The sequence below is a fragment of the Ranitomeya variabilis genome, chromosome 6 (assembly GCF_051348905.1).
Source record: "Ranitomeya variabilis isolate aRanVar5 chromosome 6, aRanVar5.hap1, whole genome shotgun sequence".
Classification (NCBI taxonomy): domain Eukaryota; kingdom Metazoa; phylum Chordata; class Amphibia; order Anura; family Dendrobatidae; genus Ranitomeya; species Ranitomeya variabilis.
In genome coordinates, this window is record NC_135237.1 from 384,676,929 (window position 1) to 384,688,673 (window position 11,745).

Genomic DNA, 11,745 nt, shown 5'->3' on the forward strand with positions numbered 1-11,745 from the left:
AAAATCCAAAGTTTGTAAAAAAATAAATAAATAAATACAATTGTGCCATATTCCGATACCCGTAGCATCTCCATTTTTTGTGATTTCGGGCTAGGTGAGGGCTTATTTTTTGCGTGCTGAGCAGACATTTTTATTGATACCATTTTTATGCAGATACGATCTTTTGATTGCCCGTTATTGCATTTTAATGGAATGTTGGAGTGACCAAAAAAAGGTAATTCTGGGTCTTTTAATTTTTTTCTCGTTACGCCGTTTAACGATTGGGTTAATTCTTTTTTTATATTGATAGATCGGGCAATTCTGAATGTGGCGATACCAAATATGTGTTTGTTTGATTTTTTTATTGGTTTTTTTTTAATGGGGCGAAGGGGGGGTGATTTAAACTTTTTATATTTTTTTTAATTTTTTTTATATTTTTAATAACATTTTTTTTAACTTTTGGCATGCTTCAATAGTCTCCATGGGAGACTAGAAGCTGTCATAACCCGATCGGCTCTGCTACATACAGGCGATGATCAGATCACATGTATGTAGCAGAATACCTCAGTTGCTATAGGTGCCGACCACCGGCAGTGCTCATAAAAAATCCGGCAGGGACAACCATAGAGGTCTGCAGGAGACCTCTGGTTGTCATGCCAACCCATCAGTGACCCGTGATCACGTGACGGGGTCACCGATGGGCGGATTTCCGGCGTGATTGCCAGAAGAGCCGCGGGTGTATCACAATTCCACCCGCGGCTGTTCCTGGCTCAAAACAGCTAACATGTGTCGGGAAAGATGTCGCTGCTGGAGCCCACATCAAAAGGTGAGACACGACATGCGCCGTACTAATATGGCGAATGTCGTGAAAGGGTTAAGCAATGTTTTCCTTCAAAGAAAGAATCATTTGCGATTCTGTGCTGTAATGTCTGTATAGTTTTTTTTTCTCCCCCCTCCAGCCCAAGAGATATGGTATGATCAGACCATGCCCTTGTACTGTCAGACACAGCCATTACACAGTACACAGCAGGGGCACATTCATAAGATTATCTCAGCACAGGGACATTTTTTTAACACATCCAATTGGTGAAATTATTTTTATTCCAAAATCTATTGATTAAAAATAACTTTGTGGGGCAACCCATTTAACAGCACTCCCCATTTTCTATCAAGAGGGAATTCATGGCAGAGTCTCAGTACCTCCAGAGGTTTTGGGCCACCAAGCTTCCAAGCAGCTCTCTAACAGCTTTACAAGATGGAGCTTTAGGGTATGTACACACATTGCAGAATGTTGTGCGGATTTTTCCGCACTGATTTTAGTAAATCCGCAGGAAATCCGCACTGCAGAATTACCGTGGATTTATCGTTGTTTTTGTGCGGATTCCACCTGCGGTTTTACACCTGCAGATTCCTATTATGGAGCAGGTGTAAACCGCTGCGGAATCCGCACAAAGAATTGACATGCTGCGGAATAAACAACGCTGCGTTTCCGTGCATTTTTTTCCGCAGCATGTGCACTGTGGATTTTTTTTCAATAGGTTTACATGGTACTGTAAACTCATGGAAAACTGCTGCGAATATGCAGCGGCCAATCCGCTGCGGATCCGCAGCAAAATCTGCAGCATGTGCACATAGCCTTATAACTGTGTAACCTAAAACTGTTTCCAGAATATATTCTATGTACACATTACTTTTCTACTATGTTTCCCTGGAAAGCCATGATGTTAACACTGCATGTTCCATTACTGTATGTCTGGAAATGTGACCCACAATAATTCTTCTTTGTGTACACAGTGTTCACACTTTTGAAAAACAACACAAAAAATATATAATGAAGCGGAAAAAAAAAACTTAGTGCATTCTGCAATTACCTTCTGAATAAAGTCGAAACCACATAGATGATCCAGAGTCCATTCCAAATATATATAATCGACCATATGGAGAACGTCCAGCCTGCAGGTGTGGCATCAAGTGGGTAATTGGCAGAAATATTGCCGGCAGTTGTGAGGAATAGGTCTAATTATATAAAATAATTAGAATTTATTATGAAGACAAAACTGCTTAAAAAACTAAATAAATAAAAATAAATAAATCAATAGTCAAGCAAAAACATGTACAATGTATTCTGTCCTCTTGGAAGGTTTTCTACAAGATTTTGGAGCGTGTCTGTAGGAATTTTTGCCCAGTAATCCAGAAGAGCATTTATGAAGTCAGACATTGATATTAGATGAGTGGGTCTGGCTTGCAAGCTTCAGTCTACATGGTCCAAATATGTTCGATGGGGTTCTAGTCAAATCTCTGTGCAGCCAGTCAACTTTTTCTACACTATACTTACTTTACAATAACTTTATGGATCTTGCTTTGTGCAGTGGGCCTGTAATAATTATAGGGGATAACTCAGGAGACTCTTTGCATGGAACAAGACAACTACAGGACACAGTTTTATAAGTGGTAAAGTCTATATTATTACACGGTGATTCAAACAGCTGCAGAGAGAAACTCAAGTCCACAGCACTTGGTGTAAATATTAAATGCAGCTTAGCAGTCTATAGGGAACTTCAGAGGAAAATGCAATCACGCAGAAAGTTTATGAAGCACAGTTGTTCTTGAGGATACTTGACACGAATAAGTCCTTGTTTTAGTCCAAACACAGATAGATATGCTTATAAGGCAGTTCAAGCAATGTCTTATCTCAACCAGGAAGGCCTGGGTGCTAATCTCAGGTTTAAGAAGAGCAGCAACAGCTTACATGTCCAGCAAATGCAGATGGAAGTAAACACGAGCAGCAGATGAAGGAGGATTATTGGAAACTGGTGTATGCAGCAGGAACTCAGAGCAGAGTCGCAGGATAACCACGCAGGTTCACAGGAGCAGGTATATAGCCAGGGAGTCACCAGAGTCAGGAGCTGGATGCAAGGCAGAATACTCTAGCACAGACTGAAGGCTGGGGTGGAGTTTTATAGCAGGAAAACACAGTGCACATGAAACCAAAGACACCATCTTGGAAAAGGGCAGTAATGCACAAAAGGTAATAAAAATGTTCAGAGTCCTGACATTACTCCCTCCTTAGAAGCGGCCTCAGGACGATCCTGGACCTGGTTTCTCAGGGAATCTCTGATGAAAACGAGAAATCTTCTGTTGGGCATTGATGTTTTCCACAGGTTCCCAAGAGTCTTCCTCAGGGGGATATCCCTGCCATCTTATCAGATATTGGAGCCGATTCCTGCGAATCCTGGAATCAATAATTTCCTCCACCACAAATTGTTCTTGCCCACCAATCACCACAGGCTGCGGAGGTGGCACAACATGTCCCTGGAAGGTATTAGGAGTTACAGGCTTTAGTAAAGATACATGAAAAACTGGGTGTACCTTCATAGTCCTAGGCAGCTTCAGCCGGCAGGCCACAGAGCTCACAATACCGTTGATCTTGAAAAGGCCAATGAATTTCTGTCCAAGTTTTTGTGAAGGAACGTTTAACTTCAGATTCTTAGGTGCTAACCACACGGAATCTCCTACCTTGAACATGGGTGCAGGTTTACGGAATCTATCAGCCGATCTCTTACAACATTCTTGAGCTGTGGTCAGGGATTCCTTCAGAACCTCCAGATTTTGCCTCATCGCAGTCAGCCTTTCCTCCACTGCTGGAATCTGAGAATTAATTGGAGACCTAGGTAAGATACAACCCAGATTGGCAAAGAAAGGTGTAAATTTAGTGGAGGCGCTCTGAGAATTGTTATATGAAAATACGGCTAACGGCAGCAACTCCAACCAATCATCCTGGAGATGGCTGACATAGCATCTTAGATATTGTTCCAGCGTCTGGTTGGTCCGCTCAGTCTGACCATTTGTCTGGGGATGGTAAGCGGAAGAGAGACAGACATTAATATTGAGTGCAGAGCAAAACCCCTTCCAGAATCTTGAAATGAACTGTACTCCACGGTCAGAGATGATCTCCTCCGGGACCCCATGCAACCGAAAGACATTCTGTATAACCAAGTTCACTGTATCTTTAGCTGAGGGGAGGCTGGTGCACGGAACAAAATGAGCAGCTTTAGTCAGGCGATCAACTACCACCATGATTGTATTCATGCCCCCCGATGTAGACAGCTCCACAATAAAGTCCATTGATATAGACCCCCAAGGGCGGGAAGGAACAGGTAACGGTTGTAGAGACCCGTAGGTGACACATGAGGAGTCTTGTAACGAGCACATACCTCGCAAGAGAGAACACAGTCCTTGGTATCCTTCAGGCAAGTTGGCCACCAGAAGAATCGGCTCAGGAACTCTTGTGTCTTCTGTACCCCCGTGACCAGCCAACTTGGAGTCATGTACCAACTTGAGGACCTGCAGACGGATGACCTCAAGGACGTAGATACATCGATCTCTGAACCACATGCCACCCTTAAAGACAAGATTAATATCCACAGGTGGGTTGGCCAGAAATACATCACTGTCATAAGCCTCCCTGCACTCCTTCCAAAAGTCCTGATCGTGGATAACTCTGATGAAATTGGCATCAGATAGAATGGTCTTGGACGGGGCTCCAGGTGCAGAATCCGCAGCATGGATTCGGGATAAAGCATCAGCCTTCACATTACGAGAGCCTGGACGGTACGAGATAACAAAGTTAAATTGATTTAAAAATAAGTTCCTGACAAGGAGAAAGACATCTAGCGGATCTAAGAAACTCTAAATTGCGATGGTCAGTTAGCACTATGATCTATTGTGCAGCTCCTTGCAGATGATGCCTCCATTCTTTGAAAGCCGCAATAATAGCCAGCAATTCCTTGTCTCCCACATCGTAATTCTTCTCTGCTGAGGTTAGTCTACGGGAAAAGAAAGCACAAGGATGTAGCAGACCATTTCTCCAGTTCTTTGGGAGAGAAAAGCCCCCAAAGCATTATCAGAAGCGTCCACCTCCACAATAAAAGAAAGTGTTGGATCTGGGTGTATCAACAGCAGTGCTGAGGTGAAACAGATCTTAAGCCGATCAAAAGCTTCTTGAGCCTGTGATGACCACTTAAAGGGCTTTTCCTTCTTTGTCAAGGAAGTAATGGGACGGACAATATCAGAAAAATTTTGAATGAAGCGTCTGTAGAAATTTGCAAAACCAATAAAACGTTGGACCTCCTTAACGTTCTTGGGTACCAGCCAGTCAAGGATAGCCTGAATCTTACCAGATTCCATGTTCAGCCCCTGGGGAGAGATGATATAACCTAAGAACTGTATCTCAGAATGATGGAACTCGCATTTCTCTGGCTTAATATACAGATGGTTCTCTTTCAGACATCTTAAAACAGTTTTGACATGTTCTTCATGTTCCTGTAGAGAGTCAGAAAAGATTAGTATATCATCCAAATAGATCACCACAAACTGGTCCAATAAATCTCTGAAAATGTCATTAGCAAGGTGTTGAAACGTTGCAGGGGCGTTACAAAGCCTGAAGAGCATCACAAGATATTCAAAGTGTCCATACCGGCATCTGAATGCTGTCTTCCACTCATCCCCTGGACAATATGCACCAAATTATAAGCCCCACAAAAATCCAGTTTAGAGAACACCTTAGCATGGCGGACTCGGACTCTTTCCAGTAATTCGGAAATCAGAGGCAAAGGGTAACGGTTTCGTATGGTTACCTTAATGAGTTCCCGATAGTCAACACAGGGTCTCAGGGTCCCATCCTTCTTTTTTACAAAAAATATAGGTGCCCCTGCTGGTGAGGGAGAAGGACGTATGAAGCCTTTGACCAGATTTTCATCAATATACTCCTTTAAGGCTCGAAGCTCAGGTGCCGCCAAAGGGTATATGTTACCAAAAGGAATAGCTGCCCCAGGAAGCAGCTCAATGGGACAGTCATAATGCCTGTGTGGAGGAAGCTGATCTGCATTCTTCTTGTCACAGATATCAGAGAACTCTTTATATGCTGAAGGTAAAGTAAATACCTGTACATGTGGTTCCGTAGCTGTGGTCTCAGGGACAGCTTCTGTTAACGCTGAGTTGCACCTTGTTGGAAAGATAATCTCCTTGGTCTTCCAGTTGATAATTGGGTTCTGAGAATGCAACCAAGGAATGCCTAAAATCACAGGAAAATGAGAAGAAATTAGCAAGAAAGAAAGTTGCTCCTGTTGATTAGGCTCCAACAAAATTTCAAGGGGTACGGTCTCCTGATCCACAGGCCCAGAGATTAAAGGTGACCCATCCACTGTTTCCATGGTAATTGGAGAGGCTCTTTGCTGAATTTCAATACCATGTTCCTTGGCAAATGCAATATCCATGAAATTGCCACCTGCACCAGAGTCACTCATAGCTGCACTGGAAATTCACTGTCCTGAACGCAGGATCTTAATAGGGAGAGAACAGTGAGAGTTCTTCACATTCAGCTCCTTGGAGGGGTGAAGTCATAGAAAGTGAATAGAATACAGCGATTAAAGGCAGGCTACATTCAGAGATGTCAGATTCATCATCACAGTTGTCATATTCTCCTACCGAAGCTAGCACCTTGTTAGGCCACTTGGGATACTTGGGACAGCTGATTAAAAAGTTGGTCAGACAAAAAGTGGCAGTAGACATAGACTTTCACGAAGGCGATGCTCCCGGTGCTCATTAATCTCGCGCCTCTGAACGGAATCAATTTGCATGGGCACCTCATCCACCTCCCGAGAGGTTTTACCTGCAGGCTCTTTGGAAGAAAGGGAAAAGTTCGAAATAGGGTTATATGCAGCAAACTTCTCCTGCCTACGCTCAGTAAGGCGAATGTCTATGCGCACACAATGCTGTATAAGTGTCTCTAGCTCTTGTGGTGACTCAGAGCGAGGTAGTTCATTTTTTACAATACTAGACATACCCCTTTTAAAAATAGGCAGTTGTGCATAACTGTCCCAATTGGTATCTACCGCTAATCTCCTGAATTCAGAGGCATACTCAATAACAGAACATTTAGCCTGGCGTAAAGACAATAAAGCAGATTCAGCGGTTGTACGGCGATTAGGATCATCAAACATTAATGCCATAGCGGCCAAGAAATCATCCAAGTTATTTAACCGTGGGTCACGAGACTCAATCATCGGATTCGCCCAGGCGAGCACTCGTGTAGTCAGCAGCATTATTACACACAATACTTTGGATCTATCAGTAGGAAAATGGTCAGCATGCACATCAAAATATAGCATACATTGATTCACAAAGCCACGAAATTTGTCGCGATCACCATTAAATCTGAATGGGGGCAACTTAGGTGGGCTAGCTGGTGGGGGTTGCCCAAAGGGTAAAGTCACTTGTGCAGCTATTTGCGTGCTTATGTCCTGAAAAGCCCGCCCATACTGGAACTCTATGCCAGCAAGTTTGTTTTCCTGGGCTGTCATGCGGGTGCTTAAGTCCTGCAAAATTTGTCCAAACACTTGTTGATTGTGTTCAATGCTTCCAAACTTCTTTTGCCGACCTTCCACATCTTTCTGCAGTGAACTAATTATGGAAAACACCTGCTCTAATCTGCTTTCTGCAGTCATTGTTCCAGCAGTCTCCTCTTTTCTGGCTAGAGTATCCTGTAATAATTATAGGGGATAACTCAGGAGACTCTTTGAATGGAACAAGACAACTACAGGACACAGTTTTATAAGTGGTAAAGTCTATATTATCACACGGTGATTCAAACAGGTGCAGAGAGAAACTCAAGTCCACAGCACTTAGTGTAAATATTAAATGCAGCTCAGCAGTCTATAGAGAACTTTAGAGGAAAATGCAATCACGCAGAAAGTTTATGAAGCACAGTTATACTTGAGGATACTTGACACGAATAAGTCCTTGTTTTAGTCCAAACACAGATAGATATGCTTATAAGGCAGTTCAAGCAATGTCTTATCTCAACCAGGAAGGCCTGGGTGCTAATCTTAGGTTTAAGCAGAGCAGCAACAGCTTACATGTCCAGCAAATGCAGATGGAAGTAAACACGAGCAGCAGATGAAGGAGGATTACTGGAAACTGGTGTATGCAGCAGGAACTCAGAGCAGAGTAGCAGGATAACCACACAGGTTCACAGGAGAAGGTATATAGCCAGGGAGTCACCAGAGTCAGGAGCTGGATGCAAGGCAGAATACTCTAGCACAGACTGAAGCCTGGGGTGGAGTTTTATAGCAGGAAGACACAGTGCACATGAGACCAAAGACGCCATCTTGGAAAGGGGCAGTAATGCACAAAAGGTAATAAAAATGTTCAGAGTCCTGACAGGGCCACAGTCATGCTGGAACAGAGACGGACTTTCCCCAAACTGTTCTCACATAGCTGGAAGCTGACCACTGTATAAAATGTCCTGGTATCCTGAATCATTAACATTTCCTTACACTGGAAATAGAGGACCTAGACCAACGCTTGAAAAAAAAAAAAACTCCAATGCATTATCTCTCCTTCATAGTCCAGAGGTGTTCTGCATCATACCACTTTATCTGAAGTTTAGAATTGTGCTTGGTGATGTAAGGCTTGCATGCAGCTTCTCGGGCATAGAAACCCTTAGGCCGGGATCACACATACGCGAGATACGTGCGAGTCTCGCAGGTGAAAACCCAGCTCTGACGCCGGCACTCCGGAGCGGAGCGTGCAGCCGCAAGGCAATACATGGAGCTGCACGTTCCTCTCCGGAGTGCCGGCACCAGAGCTGGGTTTTCACCTGCGAGACTCGGCCGTATCTCGCGTATGTGTGATCCTGGCCATAAAACTCCCAGCACACAGTTTTGTGATAATGTTAATGACAGGGGATCTGCAGCAATTGAGTCAGTTGAGAATTGGCGACATGCATTATACAGCTTAGCACTTGGTGACCCGGCTGTGTAACTTTGCATTGTCTGCCACTTCGTAGCCAAGTTTCTGTGATTCTAATAAACTTTCACTTTTCAATAATATCACTCACAGCTGATTGTGAAATATTTAAAAGTGAAGACATTTCATGACCTGACTGGTTACATTGGCGTTATCCAATTATAGATTACTCTCCAATTCAGTTAGCTCTTTAGAACAACCCATTGTTTCATAAAAGACTATAAAAGTAGTAGTGGCTACGGGGTGGATGTTACATGTTGCATATTTACGTGCCAAAGGTTAAAAATGCATAAAATAGTCACTTTCCTATTATGTTACTGCTGCATATTCCTTATATATTCATATTATTTAATAACAACATTCGTTATGACATGCTGCTTCCTGTATGACATGCCAGGCTATGACTAGAAGAGGTCAGCAAAGAACCAGAGCATTCCATTCAGCGTCTGTTACAGATGTAGCAGAACTGAATGTGTTGAATTTGTTCTTTAACTCTATAGCGCTGTACAATTTGTTCTATACAAAGAGCCAAAGTGTTATAAAGGACAAACTAAACTGTAAATTTGCATCTCGTTCTAATCCCGGAAACAATGTAATCACATGACCTTATGGTTTCGTACTTCATTTCCGGCTTTCCATTATTACTTCTTGTATTATTCCAAACAATTCAGTAAAGCTTGTGTAACCAGTGCGACTCCACTAACGTAAATGTAACTATCTGATTCCAGTTATCAGGGAGGTGTATGTGTTACTTACCTTTTTGAGCTATGGCTGACAAGATATTGAAAACCACAGTGCAGATGTAAGAGATGAGCGAGAGGCAGATGAGGAACATCAGCACTACGTTATATGTCTTCTTCATTGTGCCAGGTGAATTAGAGCCAAAGACATGGGCTTAGGTAGGCCAAAAATCGCCTGCTGGATGGTGGAATCTCCGCGCTGGGCTTATATACATGAACTGGAACAGGAAAGTTGTATAAACATGGAGCTTATCTGTGAGACTTTGTACTTAAGTAGTAACGAGCCTTATGAAACATCATTAGCTTTATTGAAGGCAATGAGCTCCACTTGTGTAGCAGTAAAAATATGCGTAGGAAAGAAAAGCCTAAAACCTGTCAGTAAACATAAGCTTCCTGATTAGATAGTAACTAAAGGGAATTTATTATAAAATAATTTATATTTTTATTTTGTTATTGTTAAAACAGATAGAAATAGGAGACAATATGGCGCCTAATAATAAATAATTCTATGCCCCATATACTGCATTCAATGGTAGGGCAGAAATCACATTATAGTAGGAAAAATAGTTAAGGTGACAATATAAATCAGCTAGATGGTCAATTCTGCCAAAATCAAGGAATTCAGATGATTTTAGGGGCCAAAATAGTTTGATCTATTTTAGCCATTTTTACATAATATACCACAAATACTTACTAAATATGAATCCCAGCACTGGGACATCCTCCTATCAGTAATGTAGGGGTAATCTGGCTCGTTCTGCTAGCTGAGCAGCTACTGGCAACGGCTTTAAAGGGATATATTTTCCATCTCGAAGACCCCATCCTAATATGTAGCAGTTGTAATAATATTAGCAAATACCACCAAATTCTGATTCGCTATGTGAAGGCATTGCATTAGCTTAGGTATCCATGGTTACGACCACTGATATAGTGACAGTTAGTTAGTTGTCAGTCGTCGTAACCATGGGTACCTAAATTACCTACTGCAGTGCCCTGCACACGGGGTAAGCGACATTGTGAGCCAGAAGAATCATGCTACATGTCTAATTGTTGGTGTTTGCTAATATTATTATTATTATTCCTACTAGATATTGCAATAGGATCTTGGAGATGGGAATACCGCTTTGAGTGGAAAAGCAAATAAACGGGATTCCACCACCCCAATTCTTTATATGCATTTGTAGCTCTTTAAAAAAAAGTCAAGCAATTCCTTTACATGGCCAGTCCGTTCCACTGCTCTGAAGCATCTGTCACTCCAGCTCTATTTTCTGTCCAACACTTCCTCCTCCTTTGCTTGATATCATAGAGCATACAGACTGTCAGTCAAGAAGAAGGGCCATGTAAAGGTAGTCCTGGACTTGTCTTTGAAAGCGCTAAATGAGCATATACAGGGAGGGTTAGGGCATGCAGGTCATAGAAACCTGAATAAAATATTAGCTTTATATATGCAATCCAATCTTTTATTCCAGAGTAATCCAATTTTTTCTTAAATTGTATATGAGCTGTTAAGATCTATGGGCCGGACACTGATCTCCCTGAGAATCTGCCTCCAGAGCTTATTTTAAATGCTTACCAGTGTGAGACATGTAATGACTGACAGTCTACATGTCTCCCTCTCACTGGTAATGCCCCATTTCATTTAATATAAGCTGTAGAGGCAGATTTCAAGGGAAATCTGTGTCAAACACCAAATCTTAACAGCATATTTACATATTAATCAAAATGTGGATTTCTCTGGAATGAGACATCAGATTGCAGCTATCAAGATACTAATTTATTCAACAACAAACAACGGATTTCTTCACCTTCAGGTAACAATGTAATCAGCATTACAGAGTAATTACTGCCATGTTTGTACTTTACATTACAAAATCGTGCTGACAGGTTCTCTTTAACTATTTCATGTTGTGGGTGAGGTTCCTTGTCTAAGACCTACAAGTGCCATGAAAGTAATGGCTCCTTATACAGGCTGATTCAGTTGGAAATGACTGCATCAAAGTGTAAACTGAAGGAAGGAAGGGAGCGACGGAAGCAGATGTATGTTCTCACCCTTGAATTCTGTTGGATTTAAAGGGATTCTGTCAGTAAGATCAACCTTCCTAAGTCGTCTATATGGGCACGTAGGCCATCACTAATGTTATAAATCCACTGTAATATCCCCCCCAGGGCACTTTAAAGTATGAAATATGGTAATTACTTTAAACTAGGGAATTGCTCA

The 11,745-nt window shown here is 42.1% G+C and overlaps 1 protein-coding gene across 1 annotated transcript in view; it reads right to left on the bottom strand.

Moving 5' to 3' along the window:
- Positions 1-9,794, bottom strand: part of LOC143782555 (uncharacterized) — a 56,909-nt gene extending 47,115 nt beyond the window's left edge. The window contains exons 1-2 of the mRNA XM_077270095.1: positions 9,544-9,794; positions 1,851-1,995 (exon numbers count right to left, since the gene is read on the bottom strand). Coding sequence (XP_077126210.1) covers positions 1,851-1,995; positions 9,544-9,649 — 251 coding nt within the window. The 5' untranslated portion in view covers positions 9,650-9,794. The remainder of the gene's footprint in view (positions 1-1,850; positions 1,996-9,543) is intronic.
- Between the last annotated feature and the right edge of the window lie 1,951 nt (positions 9,795-11,745).